At 42.2% G+C, this 24,647-nt stretch overlaps 1 protein-coding gene across 1 annotated transcript in view; it reads left to right on the forward strand.

Moving 5' to 3' along the window:
• Positions 1-24,647, forward strand: part of IMPG2 (interphotoreceptor matrix proteoglycan 2) — a 91,542-nt gene that overhangs the window by 19,914 nt on the left and 46,981 nt on the right. Inside the window, exons 3-5 of the mRNA XM_075851117.1 lie at positions 21,241-21,407; positions 21,942-21,973; positions 22,394-22,417. Coding sequence (XP_075707232.1) covers positions 21,241-21,407; positions 21,942-21,973; positions 22,394-22,417 — 223 coding nt within the window. The remainder of the gene's footprint in view (positions 1-21,240; positions 21,408-21,941; positions 21,974-22,393; positions 22,418-24,647) is intronic.

Consider the following 24,647-nt stretch of genomic DNA (forward strand, 5'->3'; position numbering starts at 1 on the left):
GCAGGAGAGTAGTGAACAAGCCGAGTCAAACCAGGAGTGTACGAGGTACCAAACGCAGAGCAGGAGAGTAGTCAGTAAGCCAGGGTCAATGTGAAGCAGGGTCAAATAGTTCAAGAAGCTGCAGAAGGGCCAGGAAACCAAACGAGAAGAATCACAAGCAAGGAGGAAAAGGAAAGGCAGGTATAAATAGACAGAGGGCGGGAGCTAGCTCCGTCTGGCCAGGCTGTGATAGGCTCTCCCACTCCTAAGCCTGCCATCCTGAGTGGTGGAAGATGGAGTCAGTCTCACAGACATAGAAGCAGGTGCAGACTGATTACCTATGGTCATAGATACAGAAGCTGTGCCTGGCAGATCCTTAACAGTACCCCCCCCCTCTTATGAGGGGCCACCGGACCCTTTCTAGATGGACCTGGTTTATTGGGGAAACGAAGGTGGAACCTCCTGACCAATACCCCAGCGTGAACATCCCGGGCGGGTACCCAAGTCCTCTTCTCAGGCCTGTATCCTCTCCAATGGACCAGGTACTGGAGGGAGCCTTGGACCATCTTGCTGTCCACAATCTTGGCCACCTCGAATTCTACCCCCTCAGGGGTGAGAACGGGGACAGGAGGTTTCCTCAAGGGAACCAAGGACGGGGAGCAGCGTTTAAGGAGGGAGGCATGAAACATGTCGTGTACTCGAAAAGATGGGGGCAACTCCAGTCGGAAGGAGACAGGATTGAGGACTTCAATGACCATGTACGGCCCTATAAACCGGGGAGCAAACTTCTTGGACGGGACTTTAAGACGCAAGTTCTTAGACGATAGCCACACCAGATCCCCGACCATAAACAAGGGGTTAGCAGAATGTCTTCTATCTGCCTGAGTTTTTTGTATGCTCTGGGACGCCTCTAGGTTCTTCTGAACCTGGGCCCAGACTGTGCACAGTTCCCGATGAACGACCTCTACCTCGGGATTGTTGGAACTACCAGGTGAAACGGAGGAGAACCGTGGATTAAACCCAAAATTACTGAAAAAGGGGGAGACCCCTGACGAGTTACTGACCCGGTTATTAAGGGAAAATTCGGCGAGGGGAATGAAGGAGACCCAATCATATTGACAGTTAGAGATAAAACACCTTAAATACTGTTCTAGAGACTGATTAGTCCTCTCGGTTTGGCCATTAGTTTCAGGATGGAAGGCAGAGGAGAAGGACAGATCAATCTCCAACTTTTTACAGAAGGCTCTCCAAAACAAAGAAACAAATTGTACCCCTCTGTCAGAAACAATATTGACAGGGACCCCATGGAGACGCAGGATGTGTTTGACAAACAAGGTAGCTAACGTCTTAGCATTGGGTAGTTTTTTGAGGGGCACAAAGTGGCACATCTTACTGAAGCGGTCTACTACAACCCACACCACCGACTTGCCTTGAGATGGAGGCAAATCGGTGATAAAATCCATGGAGATATGGGTCCAAGGTCTCTGGGGAATGGGCAAAGAACGTAGTAATCAATGGGAAGAAGGAAGGAGGCTGGCACTGCCAAAACCGCACAATCGGAATGGGAGTATTAAAGTATGGCTTACTTTCTATTTGGATAATTGCAGGTAAATTGCCACGGAGTTGCTCATCGAAAGAGTAGCACAATCGGCTGGATATATTTGTAGAAGAATGATCGAGGCACTCACCGAAGCTGGCAAACAATTACTTTATTACAAAAAGATCTTGGTCAGGATGTGGAATTGCCTACGGCCGTTTCACGTGCGTACACGCTTTCTCAAGGCCCTGGCGTCACTTCCTTCACCTGCCCTTTTATTTACAAATTAGTGCACATTGTTACATAACAAAAGTTAAAAAAGACAGGAAAATGCACAGTATACTTTGGTGATTCATACAACTGATACATTCTAATCTTGAAATGTCAATATTTCAGTATTAAATTATCTAAAAACAATAAGGTTCATGTTAAGAACGAACTAAGATCGTTCCGATCATTGAGACCGAGCGGTCCTAGCGCACCTGTCTGAGAAATTATCTCTGCCTCTCTTTGCAATAGAGATTTGTGTCTGTCTCCTCCTAACGCCGATGACTGAATGTGAACAATGCCCACAAATCGCATACATCGAGCGTTATTATCATGTTTCTCCTGCATATGTTGTATCAACCTAGGGCATCCCTCACATGTGATTAATGATCTTATATGTTCACGAAATCTTACATACATAGGTCGTATAGTTTTTCCTATATAAAATCTACCACAGTTACAAATCACTGCATATACAACATATTGGGTCCTACAGGTTATTAATCCATTAATTTCAAACGTAATGCCCCCTAAATTCATGTTCCTTGTACGTATTATGGAATTGCAATAATTGCATTGTCCACATCTATGGTTACCCCTTGGACTATTAGCTGTCAGCCAGTTCTCTTTGCACTTCTCTTTTTGGGAAAAACGTCCCCTAACCAATATATCTTTTAAATTTTTACATCTACGAAAGGATACTATTGGTTTCCTAATTGCGACCTCCATAAGTAATGGGTCTTTCTCAATTAGGTGCCAGTTTTTTCGAATACTAGTTCGGATAACATCACTCATTGGGCTATAACCGAAGGATAGAATAAATCTCTGATCTTTTTTGATAGGAGTTTTTCGACTCTGTTTTTTATGATGGAATAACGATGTCTGTTTAATTTTACTAGCTCTGTTTAAAGCTTCTTTTACCAATTGTACTTGATAACCTCTTGCTTCCAATTTTTGACTCATCTCATCTGCCTGTTCATAAAATGTCAAATCGCTACTATTAATTCGTCTTAAACGTAAAAATTGAGCATAAGGTAAAGATTTAGTTATATGTCTAGGGTGATAGCTATCATACCGCAACAATGTATTGGTAGCTGTAGGTTTTCGATAACCTTTAGTCTGAATTGCTCCCCCCTCTATTGTTACATATACATCCAAGAACTCAATTTCCTGATTACCAAATTTATATGTAAAACTCATATTGGATGCGTTTGCATTGAGATATTTTACAAAATCTAGGAACTCTTGCTGTGTACCAGACCACACTACAAAAATGTCGTCTATATAACGCAGGTATAACTGTAGGTATTTGGCATAGGGATTAGATAGATTATATATCATTTGTTCTTCAAAATCCGCTAAAAATACGTTCGCAAAAGTCGGAGCTACAGGAGTTCCCATGGCCGTTCCCGACTTTTGTCGATACCAGATGTCATCAAATTGGAAGGAATTGTGACTCAACACATACTGTAATGCCTCACATATGAAGTCAATAAACGCATGATCACTATTAGTATACTGCAATTGACGTCTAACAGCCTGTACACCGGCATCCTGAGGGATACGGGTGTATAGGCTTTTCAACCAAAATCCATAATTATTGACAGGAAATCTTGTGTATCCTGTAAATAGGAAGGAATATTCTTTAATAATGGGCGCATGACCCAATCCAAATAGCGTGAAAGTGGCTCAGTAACTGATCCAATTCCCGCTATGATAGGACGGCCTGGGGGGGATTCCATTGATTTATGTACCTTTGGGATGAAATACCAATATGGTCTATTAGGGAATGGTATAATTAATTTCTCTCCGAAACTTTCAGAAAAGAAACCACCCTCAACCCCTTTTCTCAATAATGATCTCAATAACCTTAGGTACAATGAAGTTGGTTCCTGTTTAAGGATTTCATAAACCATTTTATCATCTAGCTGGCGATGGGCCTCCTGAATATAATATTCTTTTGACAGTAATACTATGTTCCCTCCTTTATCTGCCGGTTTTAAAATAACATTTTTATTAGAACTTAACCATTTCAATGCCTTTCTTTCATCTACTGATAGATTGGGAGTGGCTGATGGATAAATCAAACATTTTACATCCCGTAAAACCTCTTTTTGAAATAAATCCAATTGTGAACCGGCAGGTAAAGGAGGGTTAAAAGTGGATGGTTTCCCACCCTGAAATTTTTCAAAATTATACAATTGTGGTTCATAATCCACCTCTTCAATAGGGACATCCATTAGAATATGTAACATTTTTCTATCTTCAGCAGAAAAATTATCATTTAAACTAAAGCCAAGAGTACCCACAGTAACTTTCCTTTCACCAATGGGAGGCATTTTTGTAGAAGTATTACCAGAAAAAACCCGATGCAAATTCATCTTACGTATTGATTTATAAAGATCTATTTCAAATTTAGTATAATCAAATTCAGAATTTATACAATAGTTGAAACCTTTTGAAAGCAGAGAAAGGCAATCTGGAGTCAAAGTAAGATCAGACAGGTTAATCACAGTTGTTACCTTGGTAGAAACAGGTACATCTAAACCAGATATAGACATTGCATAATTAGAAGAACAGTCTCTTACTGTCTCCAAGAGACCTGTTTTCGCTTGACTCCTGCGTAGTTGCCTCTTCTGCCTTTGACGACCCCTTCTGATGTTCCTCCTAAAGGGTTGTTGTTCCCCTCAGTTACAGGACTAGTAGAAATGTCCATCAACGGACCATGCCTGGTCACCTCTTCTCCATGGCTAGAATCTGATCCTGAATCGGTAGTCCAATAATCAGTTGATTTGTGCTGGGTCTTTTGACGTCTAAATTTTCGTATCCTCCGATTACCCCAACTGAAAATATGACCGGTATCGAAATCACCTTTGTCTCGGATGAATTTATCTTTCTTTCTTTCTTTCTTTTAGACCTATGTATGTAAGATTTCGTGAACATATAAGATCATTAATCACATGTGAGGGATGCCCTAGGTTGATACAACATATGCAGGAGAAACATGATAATAACGCTCGATGTATGCGATTTGTGGGCATTGTTCACATTCAGTCATCGGCGTTAGGAGGAGACAGACACAAATCTCTATTGCAAAGAGAGGCAGAGATAATTTCTCAGACAGGTGCGCTAGGACCGCTCGGTCTCAATGATCGGAACGATCTTAGTTCGTTCTTAACATGAACCTTATTGTTTTTTGATAATTTAATACTGAAATATTGACATTTCAAGATTAGAATGTATCAGTTGTATGAATCACCAAAGTATACTGTGCATTTTCCTGTCTTTTTTAACTTTTGTTATGTAACAATGTGCACTAATTTGTAAATAAAAGGGCAGGTGAAGGAAGTGACGCCAGGGCCTTGAGAAAGCGTGTACGCACGTGAAACGGCCGTAGGCAATTCCACATCCTGACCAAGATCTTTTTGTAATAAAGTAATTGTTTGCCAGCTTCGTTGAGTGCCTCGATCATTCTTCTACAAATATAAAGAACGTAGTAAGCCCGCTGGTCGGGACCTGGGAGTCTTGGACCTAGCACAAACCTCACAAGCGGCGACGTAGGCCTTAACGTCTTTAGGCAACCCAGGCCACCAATAGTTTCTGGCAATGAGGTGCTTGGTACCCAGGATGCCTGGATGACCAGATAGTGCGGAGTCTTGATTTTCCCTAAGTACCCTTAGCCAGAATTGCAGGGGAACAAACAGCTTGTTCTCAGGAAGGTTCCCGGGAGCTGAACCTTGATCAGCAGCAATTTCAGAAACTAAATCAGAATCAATAGAGGAAATGATTATACCTGGAGGCAAAATACAAGCAGGATCTTCCTCCGAAGGAGGGCTGGCCATGAGGCTACGCGACAGTGCATCAGCCTTAATATTTTTAGACCCAGCCCTATAGGTAACCAAAAAGTTGAATTTGGTAAAAAATAACGCCCATCGAGCTTGTCTCGGGTTTAGCCTCTGGGCCGATTCTAGGAAAACCAGATTCTTGTGGTGGGTAAGGACCGTTACCTGGTGCCTAGCCCCCTTCAGGAAGTGGCACCACTCTTCAAATGCCCATTTAATGGCTAAGAGTTCGCGGTTGCCAATATCATAGTTACTCTCAGTGGGCGAAAACTTCCTGGAGAAGTAGGCACAGGGACGGAGATGGGTGAGGGACCTGGTACCCTGGGACAGGACAGCCCACACTCCCACCTAGGACGCGTCAATCTCCACGATAAATGGCTCCATTTGGTTGGGCTGAACCAACACCGGGGCCGAGATAAAGCACTTCTTAAGGACCTCAAAAGCCTGGACAGCCTCAGGAGGCCAGTGGAGGAGATTAGCACCCTTGCGAGTGAGATCCGTAAGAGGCTTAGCGATGACCGAGAAGTTAGCAATAAATCTCCTGTAATAATTAGCGAACCCCAAGAAGCACTGTAACGCCTTCAGGGAGGCAGGTTGGACCCATTCCGCCACAGCCTGGACCTTGGTGGGGTCCATGCGGAATTCATGAGGAGTGAGGATTTTACCCAAAAATGGTATCTCCTGCACCCCAAACACACATTTTTCGGTCTTTGCAAACAGTTTGTTTTCCCAAAGGACCCGGAGCACCTTCCTGACATGCTCAATGTGGGAGGACCAGTCCTTGGAAAACACAAGTATGTCATCAAGGTACACTACAAGAAATACCCCCAGGTAATCTCTCAAAATCTCATTTATGAAATTCTGGAGGACCGTGGGAGCATTACACAACCCAAAGGGCATGATGAGGTATTTGAAATGACCTTCGGGCGTGTTAAATGCAGTCTTCCACTCATCCACCTCTTTGATGCGGATAAGGTTATACGCCCCCCGTAGATCAAACTTAGAGAACCATTGGGCCCCCTGAACCTGATTAAAGAGATCAGGAATCAAAGGAAGGGGATACTGGTTCCTTACAGTGACCTTATTCAAGTTACGGTAGTCAATGCATGGCCTAAGACCACTATCCTTCTTCCCTACGAAGAAGAAGCCAGCAACTACCGGAGAAGTAGAGGGGCGAATGTAACCCTTGGCCAGGCATTCCTGGATATACTCTCTCATGGCTTCACGTTCGGGACAAGAGAGATTAAATATCCTACCCTTAGGGAGCTTAGCTCCTGGTACCAAATCGATAGCGCAATCGTATTCTCTATGAGGAGGTAACACTTCGGAGGCCTCCTTAGAGAAAACATCAGCGAAGTCCTGAACAAACTCAGGTAGCGTGTTCACCTCCTCAGGGGGAGAAATAGAATTAACAGAAAAACATGACGTCAAGCATTCATTACCCAATTTGGTAAGATCCCCAGTATTCCAGTCAAACGTGGGATTATGCAACTGCAACCAGGGAAGGCCTAAAACCAAATCGGACGATAATCCCTGCATCAACAGTACAGAGCACTGCTCCAAATGCATGGAGCCAACAAGGAGTTCAAAAACATGGGTATGCTGTGTAAAATAACCATTAGCAAGACAAGTGGAGTCGATACCCACTACCGGGACAGGTTTAGGCAAATCAATCAAAGGCATAGCTAGAGACATAGCAAATTCCACAGAAATGATATTAGCAGACGACCCTGAATCCACGAAGGCACTGCCGGTAGCAGACCTACCACCAAAAGAGACCTGAAAGGGAAGCAAGATTTTATTACGTTTCATATTTTTGGGAAATACCTGTGCACCCAAGTGACCTCCCCGATGATCACTTATGCGCGGAAGTTTTCCGGCTGCTTATTCTTACGCCTAGGACAGGTGTTCACTTGATGCTTGTCATCCCCACAATAGAAGCAGAGACCGTTCTTCTTGCGGAACTCTCTACGTTGTTGGGGGGACACGGAGGCCCCGAGTTGCATAGGTACCTCCGAGTCTTCCGTGGAAGAACGAAGCAACGGAACCTCGGGAGGCATCATGGGGGAGTCAGAGGAGAAAACACAAAAAAGTTCACGTTGTCGTTCCCTGAGACGTCGGTCAAGTCGTACCGCTAAAGCCATAACCTGGTCTAGGGAGTCAGAAGAGGGATAGCTAACTAGCAGGTCTTTCAGGGCGTTCGACAGACCCAACCTGAACTGGCACCTTAAGGCAGGGTCATTCCACCGAAAAGCTAAGCACCACTTCCTAAAGTCAGAGCAATACTCCTCAACAGGTCTCTTACCCTGACGTAAGGTCACCAGCTGACTCTCGGCAAAGGCAGTCCTGTCAGTCTCGTCATAAATGAGTCCGAGAGCAGAAAAGAAAAGATCAACGGAGGAAAGTTCAGGGGCGTCAGGAGCCAAGGAGACGGCCCATTCTTGGGGCCCTTCCTGGAGCCGGGACATAATTATACCCACCCGCTGGCTCTCAGGACCTGAGGAGTGGGGCTTTAAGCGAAAATAGAGCCTACAACTCTCCCGAAAGGCGAGAAAAGTCTTCCGGTCCCCTGAGAACCGGTCAGGCAACTTGAGGTGGGGTTCAAGAGGTGGGGTGAGGGGCACTACCATGGTAGTATCAGGCTGGTTGACCCTCTGAGCCAGGGCCCGGACCTGTAAGGAGAGACCCTGCACTTGCTGAGCCAGGGTCTCAAGGGGGTCCATAGTAGTGTGAGGGACCAGGGTAGACTAAGTATATGGCTTGTGATTATGTAATGATGGGGGTAAGGAAACAGACAAGTGAGCCATAATATACCCGCAACTCAGTCCCTGCCTACTTGCAACGACCCGCCCTAGGCGACGGGGTACAACTGGGCGACGGTCCCTACGCTCAATAATTGCACAACAGACAAACAGACATGGGTACACAGAAGCAAGGGAAAGGGGCAGTTGCCCACGGCAACACCGTGAGCAACAAGAGTGGTGAACGAGTCGAGTCAAACCAGTAGTGTACGAGGTACCAAACGCAGAGCAGGAGAGTAGTGAACAAGCCGAGTCAAACCAGGAGTGTACGAGGTACCAAACGCAGAGCAGGAGAGTAGTCAGTAAGCCAGGGTCAATATGAAGCAGGGTCAAATAGTTTAAGAAGCTGCAGCAGGGCCAGGAAACCAAACGAGAAGAATCACAAGCAAGGAGGAACAGGAAAGGCAGGTATAAATAGACAGAGGGCGGGAGCTAGCTCCGTCTGGCCAGGCTGTGATAGGCTCTCCCACTCCTAAGCCTGCCATCCTGAGTGGTGGAAGATGTAGTCAGTCTCACAGACATAGAAGCAGGTGCAGACTGATTACCTATGGGCATAGATACAGAAGCTGTGCCTGGCAGATCCTTAACAGCGGCCCCTCTGTCTAGGCTTCTGCTCACCTCTTCATAAAAACAGATCAGGTTAGTTTGACAACTTCTCTCCTTAGTAAATCTGTGCTGGCTATCACTTATAATACTATTTTTTGTCACATAATCCTGTATATAGTCCCTCAATAGCCCCTCAAACATTTTCCCAACGATAGATGTTAAGCTTACTGGTCTATAATTACCCGGGGAAGACCTAGAGCCCTTTTTGAAAATAGGCACCACATTTGCCCTGCGCCAGTCCCATGGCACTATACCAGTCACTAGAGAATCTCTGAATATTAAGAAAATGGGAACAGAAATAACTGAACTAAGCTCTTTAAGAATTCTATATATACACTACCATTCAAAAGTTTGGGGTCACCCAGACAATTTTGTGTTTTCCATGAAAACTCACACTTATATTTATCAAATGAGTTGCAAAATGACTAGAAAATATAGTTAAGACATTGAAAAGGTTAGAAATAATGTGTAATGACGGGGTAGGGAGAAGACAGGTGAGCCCTAATCTACCCGCCACTCAGTCCCTGCCTATTTGCATGGCCCGTCCTAGGCGACGGCGTACAACTGGGCGATGGTCCCTACGCTCAATATGTGCACGACAGACAAACAGACAAGGGTACACAGAAGCTAAGGGAAATGGGGCAGTTGCCCACGGCAAGACCGTGAGCAACAAGAGTAGTGAACGAGCCGAGTCAAACCAGGAGTGTACGAGGTACCAAACGCAGAGCAGGAGAGTAGTCAGTAAAGCCAGGGTCAAAATGAAGCAAGGTCCATAATGATAGCAGGAGCATCAGAGCCAGGAAACAGGAAAGAATCACAGGCAGAGACAAGCAGGAAATGAAGGTATAAATAGACCGCGGGCGGGAGCTAGAACCGTCTGGCCAGGCTGTGATATGTTCTCCCACTCCTGAGCCTACCAGCCTGAGTGGTAGCAGATCGAGTCACTCTATGAGACTTAGAAGCAGGTGCAGACTGATTAACCACGGGCGTCGACACAGAAGCTGTGTCTGGCAGATCCTTTACGTAATGATTTTTATTTTAAATAATAATTTTCTCCTCCAAACTTGCTTTCGTCAAAGAATACTGCATTTGCAGCAATTACAGCATTGCAGACCTTTGGCATTCTAGCTGTTAATTTGCTGAGGTAATCGGGAGAAATTTCACCCCATGCTTTCAGAAGGCCCTCCCACAAGTTGGATTGGCTTGATGGGCACTTCTTGCGTACCATACGGTCAAGCTGCTCCCACAACAGCTCTATGGGGTTGAGATCTGGTGACTGTGCTGGCCACTCCATTATAGATAGAATACCAGCTGCCTGCTTCTTCCCTAAATAGTTCTTGCATAATTTGGAGGTTTGCTTTGGGTCATTGTCCTGTTGTAGGATGAAATTGGCTCCAATCAAGCGCTGTCCACAGGGTATGGCATGGTGTTGCAAAATGGAGTGATAGCCTTCCTTATTCAAAATCCCTTTTACCTTGTACAAATCTCCCACTTTACCAGCACCAAAGCAACCCCAGACCATCACATTACCTCCACCATGCTTGACAGATGGCGTCAGGCACTCTTCCAGCATCTTTTCAGTTGTTCTGCATCTCACAAATGTTCTTCTGTGTGATCCAAACACCTCAAACTTCGATTCGTCTGTCCATAACACTTTTTTCCAATCTTCCTCTGTCCAATGTCTGTGTGCTTTTGCCCATATTAATCTTTTCCTTTTATTAGCCAGTCTCAGATATGGCTTTTTCTTTGCCACTCTGCCCTGAAGGCCAGCATCCCGGAGTCGCCTCTTCACTGTAGACATTGACACTGGCGTTGTGCCAGTACTATTTAATGAAGCTGCCAGTTGAGGACCTGTGAGGCATCTATTTCTCAAACTAGAGACTCTAATGTACTTGTCTTGTTGCTCAGTTGTGCAGCGGGGCCTCCCACTTCTCTTTCTGCTCTGGTTAGAGCCTGTGTGTGCTGTCCTCTGAAGGGAGTAGTACACACCGTTGTAGGAAATCTTCAGTTTCTTGGCAATTTCTCGCATGGAATAGCCTTCATTTCTAAGAACAAGAATAGACTGTCGAGTTTCACATGAAAGCTCTCTTTTTCTAGCCATTTTGAGAGTTTAATCGAACCCACAAATGTAATGCTCCAGATTCTCAACTAGCCCAAAGGAAGGTCAGTTTTATAGCTCCTCTAAACAGCAAAACTGTTTACAGCAGTGCTAACATAATTGCACAAGGGTTTTCAAGTGTTTTCTAATCATCCATTAGCCTTCTAACAAAGTTAGCAAACACAATGTACCATTAGAACACTGGAGTGATGGTTGCTGGAAATGGGCCTCTATACACCTATGTAGATATTGCATTAAAAAAACAGACGTTTGCAGCTAGAATAGTCATTTAGCACATTAACAATGTATAGAGTGTATTTCTTATTAATTTAATGTTATCTTCATTGAAAAAAACTGTGCTTTACTTTCAAAAATAAGGAAATTTCTAAGTGACCCTAAACTTTTGAATGGTAGTGTACGTTTATATATTTTTTTTGGGGGAGAAAAACATATGTCTTGAGACTTGTGCCCCGATCTTTTAAGACCCTAGCAATGTCCCTGGCTGCTAGTCCTGCATTAATGGGTAACTTAAGAGACCCAACTATTCAGCTGAAAGTTGTGGGCCATGGCAGTCGGCCGTTAGGAGAAGTTTGGGGGACCAAGAGGAACTTTTGGATCGGGGCTCAGGAGCCATTAGCTACGCCCCCGCGGGCAAAAATGTGATGTAAATGGGGCCAAGGTTCTACACTTTAAGTTCATTTGTTAGACTATGAGTTTTACATACACTTTCATCTCTGGTAAGGTACACGGTATACTTTGTTGTTACAGAAATAGCAATGACAATATGTATTTTCTGGTAAAAGAAAGTTCCTATTGCATTACTTTTGCATTCAACGCCTTCCCATCCACGCCATTTAAATTAAGGGCTAATAGACTAGTCTCTGGGCCAGGAGCCTGGTAAATTATGTAGTGCCATTGGCAGGAAAGGGCTATCACACTGACAGTCTGGTCCTGTACTGTGACAGGGAAGTGAAATAATCAATGCCCCGTGTCACAAAATGCCCATGAACAGAGTGTGTTCTATGTGCTATAATTCAGAAGTGTCTGGGGTACCTCGTGACTTTAGTAATTATATCACAGGGGTTCCCTGTGCAGAGAGAGCTTGGAATCATGCAGAGAAGACACAATCTGTGACTTCTCTGCATGTCTGTCTATACAGATTACTGCTAACAATGATCTAATAGGCTGTTACCATTAAAGAGGCTCTGTCACCAGATTATCAAATCCCTATCTCCTATTGCATGTGATCGGCGCTGCAATGTAGATAACAATAACGTTTTTTTAGTTTTTTTTTAAAACGATCATTTTTGGCTAAGTTATGAGCAATTTTATATTTATGCAAATGAGCCTTTCTAATGGACAACTGGGTGTGTATTGTGTTTTTAGCAACTGGGCGTGTTTACTTCTTTCACTGCACAATCACACTGTGCTGTGGATCATGCTGGGCTGGAACAATGAGAAGTGTATGACGCTGATTTGTCACTGATTGGTCAGCGTCATACACTTCTCTCCACAACACCCACTTGGTCAAAAGTAAAAACACACCCAGTTGTCCATTGAGAAACTTATTAGCATAAATCTAAACTAGCTCATAACTTGCTCAAAAATTATCGTTATTCAAAATAAAAACCACTGCTGTTATCTACATTACAGCGCCAATCAGATTATGTAGGAGAGAAGGCATTTATAATCTGGTGACAGAGACTCTTTAAATCACTGTCATAAGTGATCTATATATGGGGGCAGCAGGGAACACATAAATATTATTTTCCCATAGTAAATAAAACCCCTAACTGTACAAAAAGTCCACATCTCTCCGAACCCACATAAGCCAATTTTAGACGTTTTACATGACTCGTAGGCATTTTGAATGGGCGTCAGGTGCTCAGACAATAATATGTTCCTTATAGAAAGTATGTAGGAGAGAACCTCCAGCTCACCTTATGTCAGAAAGTCCATTTGCGCTGGATCCCATCTACTCTTCTGCTCAATAATATGTTCCTGTTAGGTGAAATGTACATTACCCCAAACATAAAATAATTTCTCCCGGCCACCAATTCTAGTCTGTTTTACCTGGACCTTTTGCACCTTTACTAACAATAAGGGCGGATTCAGACGAACGTGATTTTCGTCCGTGCAGCCCGCGTGGTATTTACGCTGGTCGCACGGACCTAAACAAGTCTATGGGGCAGTGCAGACAGTCCGTGAGTTTTGCGCGCGTGAGTCCGCTGAGTAAAACTCACGACATGTTCTTTATTTAGGCGTTTTTCGCGCACCACGCACCCATTGAAGTCAAAAGTGAAAATCACGCATGCCTCACAGAAGCACTTCCGTGGGAAGCGCGTTATTCGCGCAACAACAGTAAAAGCATGAATGTAAACAGAAAAGCACCACGTGCTTTTCTGTTTACAAACACCCAAACGGAGTGTCATAATGATGGCGGCTGCGCGAAAAGCACGCAGCCGCGCATCCATATGAACAGGACACACGGAGCTGAGATGCTGCTGCCACGCGCGCAAAACGCTCACGTTCGTCTGAATCCGCCCTAAGTCTGTAGTTGGATGATTATCATCCATGTACAGAAGCTGCGTCTAAGGGTATGTTCACACGCGCAAGTATAAACGGCTGAAAATTACGGATCTGCTTTCAGAGAAAACAGCCTCTGATTTTCTGTCATTTTTGAAGCTAAACGGCTCAAGAAGTGACATGCTCCTTATTTTAACAAGGCGTTTTTGTACGTGCCGTTTTTTAAAACGGTGGCGTAAAAAAAACGCCCCGTCTGATCGAAACACAGTTTTCCCCATTGAATTAAATGGGCAGATGTTTGTAGGTTTTAGCTACACTTGCAAACTCTGCGTGTGAACATAACCTAAAGCTAAAGAAGATAGAAGATACATTTAAAGCTAAAATAGGGTCTTTGTGCTCGGTGCTATAGCGACATCATATGTTATACAATGTACAAATTTTTGGCATCACTATACACAGGAGAATTAGAGGATTAAGTTATGAGTTCAATATTATTAATTGAACAAACTACCTCGAAACATAACATAAAACAATTAGGAAAAATTATTTTTTCCTGTTTCTGACCATGTTTCCCTAAAAAAAGACTTGATATCGGCTCCATTTTTAAATAATAAGATTGTCCTATTTTTCCGCGAAAAAGAAAAAAGCATTTTGGGGTAGACTTTTCGGCCCTCTGCACATGATGTGGATTTTGTTGCAGATTTTGTTCTTGTTGTATAAACAACCCTATTCAGATGAAGCGAACTCGTTTTCAGATGCAGGAATTTCTGTAACAAAATCTGCAGCGTGTGCAGGGGGCCATAGAATGCAGTATTCTAAAAATTTGAATTTTGATCTGTGCATGAAGGCCCAAAACACCCTGGTCATGAAAGGATTAAATTAAATTGGATGTAAAGTAAGTTGTATGTATTATTATATATTCAGTAACTACATTTCACACTCTGGAATCCTGCCTGTGTAGTAAGCAAACCTAAGCTGGGATTTTTAAGACCATAGCATATCCTTAAAGAGTCAATCAACTAAGCTGGATAAAGAGCTGACTTGGCCATGGATGGAAGAAGCAGGATTTAGAACTGATTATTAGCAGTGTTAAACAGCAGGATATCAGTTATATAACATCTCTAACCTTGATGTTTGGGAATAAACAATGACGCTACAGTATATATACTATTCAGTTATTATGTACCTAAAAAAAGTTTCCCATTTTATGAAGTACCTTCTCCTGCTGTATTTAGAATATTATATGTAATAAAGCATCGATATCTAGAGCATGGCAAATGTGGCATAGATGGAACTAGTGGATGGGTGGGCGCAGTGCCTCATAAATGATTGCTAAGCTCCTTGTCATTTGAAGAGAAAGTTGGTTTTTGACCTTTTCTAACTTTAATGTTACAAGGTATAACAATTAATATCACTGAGTAGTATCATAGCCTGTGATGTTAGGAACAGGTTATTACCAGGACAGGTGCCTTTTAGTGGTCCCTTTCCCTGCCATGGTCATGAGACTCACAACCTGCCAGGGAAGGACTTTTCTAGCCAGTGACATGACTCTCACGTTCCCGCTAGACTAGAATTGCATTGGTTAGTTTGTCGTTTCGCTCTGCTCTCTCATTGCCTGTCACTATTAAAAGGGATGAGAAGATGAGCAATTGCTTATCCAACCCGGATTTTTTTAAGACCCTAGCAAATGTCCCTGGCTGCTAGTCCTGCATTGATGGGTAACTTAAGAGACCGTTTGTCACCGTTGTTTAAGGATACCATCGTTTTGATGGAATAAATAGCGAAGTCGACTGCGCTATTTATTCTGTCAAAACAACGGAACCCTTTCACAAGGGTGACAAACAGAAACCATTTGCACCGGATCCATCACCATTAATATCAATGGTGCTGCAAACGGAAACCTATGGTTTCGGTTTGTTTCAGTCAGGGGTTCATGGATTCCCCTGACGGAAAACTCAGACGAAACCCATGAACGGTGCCCTGACGCAGATGTGAAAGAAGCCTAATTCCTGTTATTTTTTTATTTTATAAAAAAATAAGGTGTTGCTGTATTGCAACAGGTCTTAGCAAGGGTGGAGTTTCCTTTGAATATTAATAAGAAGCCATTTTGTTAATGAACATTATGCTGTTATAATAATTAAGCTCACAAGGATTGCAATCAAACTTTGGAGGAAATTGATTACTTACAAAATACATTTTACCACTCTGCCAGACCAATAGCATTCTGTATCTTTAATTTGTGATAATAGATATCAGTGCCAGGAGAGGAAGTGGTATATGAGTGGCCACTTGTTTGCTGCTCATATGCCTCCTCCTGGCAGAAAACCAACACGCTGGAGAAAGGAGTAGGTGTTTTTTTTAATTATTATTTAGGCATCGAATTCTCTGGCAGTATTAATGGGGGTACACTGGCTGGCACAATTAATGTGGGCAGTCTGCATAACATGTTTAATGACAAAAAGTCTGCATAACATAAATAATAGGAGCATTCTGGTTTGCTGTATACATGGAGGCACCCTGGCTATCACTATTCATGGGGAATCTGTCTGGTACTGTTACGGGGGCACTCTGACTGGCAATATTGCAGAGGCATTTGGCTCTCTGTTTATCCTTCAAATCTTATGGGAAAAAGTGAAGGTGTGTAGTCTGGTTATGGTTTTATCCTTATTTTTGACCAAATAAACCTCAACTTTTCATTGTCGTTAATATACAACATGTCAATGGTAAAAGAGAAGTTATTATGGTCATTAATAATAAAATCTGATATATTTGGCCTTTTTTTTCTTTATCTCAGCAAATTTAACTTCTTGGGAAACTACGCAAGCCAGAAAAATGAGCATAACTAGATTAATAAATAACAGTTTTTAAATAATGTACTAACCACCCCCCCCCCCCAAAAAAAACATAAAAAACATTTGCTGTGGGTGGTTTGGGGCACAACTGTTCCGTACTGAAAACATGATTACAATATGAGACAGTTGGAGGTAGTGACACCTAGCGTCATAGATAACTATGATGCTAGGAGCCCGGCTCCCTGCAGTGTGTTCGGTCCGCGAAAAGCGGCCGACGTACGGACCGTATATCACGGACTAAACACGTTCGTGGGTGGGAGGCCTTAGTGTTCTTAGTCTGCCTCCAGGTCGCTAGACATGGAAACAATAAAACATTTGGTAATACTTTTGAATCAATGGTACGATTAAAACCTAATAGTTAAGTAATATTCATGTTGAGGATTATCAACAGAAATACTTAACTCATTAACGACTGCCCCCCGACCGGTGCAGGACCTTTGTCTACAGTGAAGACTTTTGGCGTCACTGTAGAAGAGGCTGATAAGGGGTCCAGTTACTTACCCTCTAAGCGGGGGCTGTAACTAACAGCTCCTGAACTTGGAACAGCCTCCTAAACACAGCTGGGATCGGAAAATATTCCAACCACAGCTTTTTAACCCATATTAAATATTCACTGGTTATTTGCTACTATGTTAGTTATTCCTAATAAACCCTATTTTTACTAGAAGAAAAGTGTTTTTTGTTAACATATTAAAGCATACCAGGGCAGCCCAGAGAACATAACTGGGGCTCCCTTCATGCAGGGGCATACACAGAATCCACAGGGTCTTCTATCAAAACCTAGAATGGACACCATCCCCCACTAAGAGCTCCAACAAATGTACAACTTTTTTATTAAGTTGTCCACGGTAACTGTGGAACAGATATTTAAAGGGGTTAGAGCTCCAGTTTCCAGACATATTTTCAGCTCTATTTTTACTAATGCACTGTGCCAGTAGTGCCCCAATATCCGTCCCTGGTGCTGTGTGTAGCCGTAGACAAGTGGCAGAAAAAGTGATGCAGGTGGCATGAACACCATATTTGATATTATATTTACGTACTTAGATCTACCCAATACAGCTTCAAAACCCTGCTTCCCTTCACAAAGTACATCAGAGGTCCCTAACTTTATGTAGTTCATGAGCCACTTTCAAATATGGCAGGTGGTGTTGAGCGACACAAAATATTACAAAGGAAAAACGACTATTCAAGATATGACTAAGTGATATGAGTTTTACCCTAGTATTAACTGCCAATTATATGGCTTTAATCCTGGTACCAAGTTCTAGTAATGCCACTAGTGCCACTAATGCCACTAGTGCACAATAGTATCTGTAGCTGCTAACATCTGGGAGGCCACAAGCAGGGGGCCCGAAAGCCACATGTGGCTTTCGAGGCACTGGGTTGGGAAATACATGTTAAATACATGTTAAAACGCTGTCTGCAGCCACCACTAGGGGGAGCTAAGAGCATATAGATTTATACAGCAACTGTTGAAACCAATGCGAGCTGTAAAAATCTCTATGCAGTAAGCTCCCTCTATTGGCATCTGCTGGAGAATGCTATGTAGGGGATGTAATGTAGCGCCCCCTTTCACCACAGATCCCATAGCAGTCACCTGCCTCTATAGTCGGTATGCCACTGCCTTCATGATATCAAAGGGAGACACCCTGCCTTGGTTTTATATTGATTGCAGTGTTTTAAGTCTGTAATGATCTTTACTGGGGAAATATGATTGGGTATGAGTGGGTATGATTGATGGCTGCACTCCTACTGTTGATTATGCAGGTGTTATTGCTGTGCCCACACAATCAATATGGCATACATGTACATCTCAATGTCCAAACTTGCTGAGGGATTGGCATATTACATGATTGCAGAATCAGACTACATAGGGTTTACGTCTCGTCAGTAACCATGGAGACATATAGGTCTGCATAGGAACAGTATACGTATATTGGTATCACATTTTAATCAAGACTATTTGTACAGTTGCTTATTTTTTATTGTATTTTAAATGGATGAAAGTAATAAAAAATTTGTTGCAAAAGTACTGACATGTGGTATCTAATATCAGCCTTTCAGGACTCTATTGGAATAAAAGATTACTAAGTCCGCCTTGCATTGTGTATGTGCTCAGATTCATAATTGAAATGTATACCACCCTTTAGTAATATAGTTGCAGATATTGATAGTAATCTAATGGTTACATAAAAGAGAAATGTAGACCACGCACATTTACTTGGTGTTTACATCCTATTTTAAGGCTACATTACTTCATGCGTCAGTTTATTTGGCAGTGAACGTTCTCAGACCGCTTGGTCATAACCTACACAGCTTAGCTGCCTTATTTAGCACGGCTTTAGTTATTTATATGCATGGGGGAAGTGAAGTATGTTGTAATAATACATTGAAAGCAGAAAGTGGTCATGTGATGCTCAAAAGCTCAAAAGGCAGAGATAAAAAATACATATTATGAATCTAGTACAGCGCCTTTTTCCAAGAAATGGTGTGAGAATAAAAGTAACTAGAAATATCTGGAAACTTTCAGGCAGATTTACTACTACTGTCTAAGTTTTAGATCAGGCAGTCAGAAGATGCACCAAATATATTAAAGTGGTGCATTCTTTAGGATAAATTTGGCGCATCTTGATAGATACCTCATACCATACTTGATAGATTCCCCTCCCCCTTTCCCGCTAAGATATGCTCCCTTGAGGAGCGCAGTGCAAAAAGTATCTAAAACAGTAATTAAACGTGGGGCGCAGCATTCTAGTGCATTTTGGATAGTAAATCTGCCCTATTATTCCTTATCGACAGTAGAGAATAGCACCCTTTCAACCTGTATAGTGCCATGCCAAGGATTGTTCTATTAAATGCTAATAAAGGGGTTGTACCAGAACCCACAATTTTCACATATCTACAGGATAGGTGCTAAGTGCCTTATCGCTGGGACCCCCACCGCTAAGATTCCCATTGATTGAGGGCTTTGAATGGAGCTATGGTCGAACATGCACGCAGACGGTCCATTGAAGGTCTTCAGGACTGATGGAAACAACCGAGTACAGCGCTCGGCTGTTTTTATAAGTCCTAAAGACATTGAATGAAGCGGCAGAGTGCATGCTTGACTGCCACTTTATTCAAGCTCTTCCCCTGCCACGCGTGCAGTGAGGAGGAACGAGTGGTTTGGGACCGCCATTCTTGCGATCGGGGGGAGGGGGGATATCAGACACTTATAACCTATCCTGTGGAAAGGTGACAATTGTCAATTTTGGTACAAAGGCCTCATGCACAAAGCAGAGCTATGTGTACAGGGCCTGTATGTCAGTGCATGGGGGCTCCCTAGAATCAACACTTACAGCATTTGATGGAGCATGCCATGATTTTTCAGCCAGATCCATACGGATTCGAACAGGAAAAACTTCTGCATGCCACCGTATAAAAATCAGAGCATACAGACTTAGGCTGGGTTCACACGACCTATTTTCAGGCGTAAACTAGGCGTATAATGCCTCGATTTACGCCTGAAAATAGGGCTACAATACGTCGGCAAACATCTGCCCATTCATTTGAATGGGTTTGCCGACGTACTGTGCAGACGACCTGTAATTTACGCGTCGTCGTTTGACAGCTGTCAAACGACGACGCGTAAATTGACTGCCTCGGCAAAGAAGTGCAGGGCACTTCTTTGCAACGTAATTTGAGCCGTTCTTCATTGAAGTCAATGAAGAGCAGCTCAAGATTTACGAGTGTCACAGACGCCTCGCATAATGCGAGGAGGAGCTTTTACGTCTGAAACGAGGCAGCTGTTTTCTCCTGAAAACAGTCTGTCTTTTCAGACGTAAAAGCCTCTCATCGTGTGCACATACCCTCAGGGTATGTGCACATGATAGCAGGCATTTACGTCTGAAAAGACAGACTGTTTTTAGGAGAAAACAGCTGCCTCGTTTCAGACGTAAATGCTCCTCCTCGCATTTTGCGAGGCTTCTCTGACAGCCGTAAATTTTGAGCTGCTCTTTATTGAGTTCAATGAAGAACGGCTCAAATTACGTCTGAAAGAAGTGTCCTGCACTTCTTTTGACGAGGCTGTATTTTTACAGCCGTCAAACGACGATGCGTAAATGACAGGTTGTCTGCACAGTACGTCGGAAAACCCATTCAAATGAATGGTCAGATGTTTGCCGACGTATTGTAGCCCTATTTTCAGACGTAAAACGAGGCATAATACGCCTCGTTTACGCCTGAAAATAGGTTGTGTGAACCCAGCCTTAAAGTTGAATGGGAGTCCTTTCACAACTCCGTACATTAGGTCATAATACAGTGGTGTGCAAGAAACCTAAAAGTAAAATTCAAACTCCATCTCACTGTGCCTCTTATAACCAAATGTTAAAAAATGTAATACACCCTTGGTACCATGAATGTTTTTCTTAATATTGTTTGAACGTGCTGTAATATACGTGAAATAAATGTTTAAGATGGCTATGTTACTTAGTCACGCACTATATTATAATGCTAATGTAGTAGATGTGCAAAATAAAATATAATTTTGAGTAAACTTTTTTACTTCTGTTATTTGGAAAATGTAGAATTATAACCCACCCAGTTTTTGGTGTATGAGGAGGCCCCCATAGCTGACCCTAATAATTTAACAAACATATAAATAAAGTTCCGTTAATCCTGTCTCATAGGGGTTATTTAATTGTTTTGTGTTCAGCTATGACAAGCATTCCTTTGTTATTATCTATTTGTACAGTTTGCCAAGAAACAGTTTGGGAAGTTTTCAAGATATTTTGGGACCGACTTCCAGACCAAGCAGAATATCAGCAATGGATGCATTTATGTGAAGAGGGCACAGTTCCAGTATTTGAGATAGGCAAGAATTTCAGTCAATCAGATGATCATCACAAGTTGCTCATAGAGGTAAATTACTAAAATATTATTTATATTAGTAAATCATAAATGTTTTTGAATTCAGGTTTGATAAGTCAAAATTTGCAGTGGAATCAGCTGATGAACTTAATATGTATGGGGGCTAGTCTGAAAGTCCCTCGACGGAAGACATTGAGGAAGGACGAATCGGGCACGTAGGACTGAAAAACGCTGAGTTCACACGTCGCAGACTTTGTTGCGGATTTGACACAGATCACACCCTTTTGCATTGCAAAGGGTAAAATCTGTAATGAAAATCCACAACAAATATGCCTAATTATTCCCCTGTCAGATAAGCCGCTGCTAGAAATGTCTGAAGGGGACCAACGGGGTCTAGCATTACTTTTACACTGCTCTGCCTGAAGTTGATCGGACATAGTGCCAGCTCAAATTAAAGTAATGCAGGAGGAGAATAAAATAATTAATATATCCCATATAATTCACATGGAATTTTTTTTTATAATTGTGTACCAAGAATTTGACATCATATTTCCTAAGTTCCACGTTGTAATTTCTCTCTTACAGAAACTGGCTATGACTAAACATGTAGCGAGCAGGTAGGTCACTATATATGCTATATCCGCAAATGTGACTCTAGATTTCCATTATTTTTTTAATAGAAGTTTATCTATAATGATTTTCGATATTAGCAGCTAGTATGAAGGTTCTGGCTATTGCAATGAGATTTCACTTATTAACACACACAGTATATTGCACTTCTAAGATGTATTACAAGTACACATTTCATTACAAATATATGACAGTATTATTACTAATGTCACAATCGTTATGACAAAAATACGGCTCTTGTACCAATGGAGTTTACCATATAAATTCTATAAAATGCTTTATTACTTATTATCCTAAGAGTCAGTACTGTATAGATGATCAATCTCTATCCTACTGAAGCCTTTTTACACTTAACTTTTATTCATTATTCATAATTAATGTTTGCTGGTTTTATTTTCTGCTTTAAGTTCTTGCAGTGATTGGACATGTGGGTAAGTTACTGTGCTTACATTTGTAAATAATAGATATTTAGAATGTTGGTAGTAATACGTTTTGATGAAATGATTACCGATGTTCACTAGTAATCGGCACCAAAGTGCATTAATTGATATGTGGCTGGATCAAAACCATGTGGCTGGATCAATATCCATGCTGGTGGCCCAGGGTGTACCATAGAGGCATCTCATGCAGCTGATATGAAGCCAATTAAAGAGGGTGCCTATCCAGAGCTTGCTCTTTCACATGGGCTTTGTGAACCAGACAGAAGTTGGGGGGTTTTCCGGGATATTATATTGATGGGCTATTTACTTAGAGTACCCCCTCCAATCAGCAGAACAAAAGAAGCAGGGCCCCTTTACTACAGTACCCAGAACATCAACCTCCATACAAGCTGTGCCTGGTATGGCAGCTCAGCCCATTCAAGTGAACGGGGCTTAGTGTGGCTGAGTTGCATTACCAGGCACGGCCACACTTGTATTGACATAGCTGCAGTGAAGGTGCCACGTGCTCCAGTGGGGAACACAGAGAGATGAAAGAGACCCCAGGTAGTTGGCAGGCACACTAATGAATTGCAGGAGAAGAAAGTGTCGCCCTCAGACGACAAGCCTAATTTCCCAACTACCCAACAATATAAATTAAAAGTAAATCTTTATTAGCTACTTATAGCAAGACGACCACACACACAAATTTAAAATTCTCACTACCAGAAGACCGGATGACAATATTTTGCCTGTGGTGCAGGCATAGAGTAGCTACCGATAAGGTACGCATTGACAAGTGTAGTAGGTTAGATTGCTTGACAATAGTCAACTAAATAGATAGCATAGTGAAACCGGTCAGTGGTAGGAATTAAAAGGAATTTGAAAGCCCCCCCGACATGTTTCGCTACAGAGTAGCGTCCTCAGGGGTACACGGGGCTAATGCACGTGCTCCAGTGAGTTCCCCTTCATTCTGCTGATCCTTAGGATAGACATCAATGTAATATCCCAGAAACCCACTTTAATGCCACCCTTTTCTCCTATAATGGATTGGCACATGTTGTGGGATAGTGATGTGTAATGACATATAGCAGCAACAGCATGGGGAGGGATTAAAGCTAGTATATTTCTATAGGTTTAATAAAATGTCTTGGCTTGTCAGCAGGCAGGAGATTTGGTGAAATTAGGATAAGCAGGCATAGATCCCTAGTCTCCGGAAGGATATTAGGAATTCTGACAGTGTTAGACAATATCTTTCCTAAACTAAATGAAGTATAGTTCTACAGAAAGTAGTTATTTTCTAAATTACAGTTGTATTCCCAACTTAAACATTCATATCCAGAAAATATGCCATAAATGTATATTAGATGCATCTAATTCATCACATCTAGACGGAAAATGAATGCAGAGGTGGCCTAGGAAGTGCGTAGCTTTCTCAATTCTTTTTTTTGGGAGTTACAGAAACAGCCATGCTTACTTGCCCCCATGGATATGCTCTAAATACCCCTTTAAGTGCTCTGATTTCATCTGGATATGTGAAAAACTGGATTTGCCAGTGAATCACAAGGACTGATGTGTTCAGCTAACATAGGTTGCCAGGTTAAATTGGTTTATTGGATGGGAAATATCATAATTATTGAAGAGATATGCATGAGGAAGTGCTGCTAATACAAATCACTTTGTATGTACCCATTAAGAATGTTGTATGCATTTGATTTGTGGTAGAATACACTGCTAGGTATTGTCATAACTATTACAATATTTAAAGGCGACTTCCCATGGAATCTTGTTTGCCAATAGAGTAGAGTTTCTAAGAAACGTTTCTCTTGATCTTGGGCAGGCTTTCCTGACACTCTCAGCAGCTTCTCAGAAACTGGTGCACTTATAATGCAGGATCAATTCCTTCTTGACCTCCGGAAGTGTTATAGTCTATTATAGTATAGTAAATTAATACATGATATATATTATTAATGTATAATAGATAATACATATTATATTAATCCATATTATAGCAATGCTCAATTCTAAACAGATTTCAATGCACTTATCCAGAGAAGCCTGTCTGGAAATTCCCTGAATCTTTTTTTTTTTTTTCTAGTTGCTTCCTAAATGCAACTTTCCAAATATTCTTCATTAAAATTGCCCTACCAGTTTGTTGCTGTAGTGTCTGTACAGCACCTGTTTATAACTGGCTATACTGATGCTTCCAACATAGATCCGACAGCACTCTGCTCCTGAATGTTGT

Source organism: Rhinoderma darwinii, chromosome 2 (assembly GCF_050947455.1).
Source record: "Rhinoderma darwinii isolate aRhiDar2 chromosome 2, aRhiDar2.hap1, whole genome shotgun sequence".
Lineage (NCBI taxonomy): Eukaryota > Metazoa > Chordata > Amphibia > Anura > Rhinodermatidae > Rhinoderma > Rhinoderma darwinii.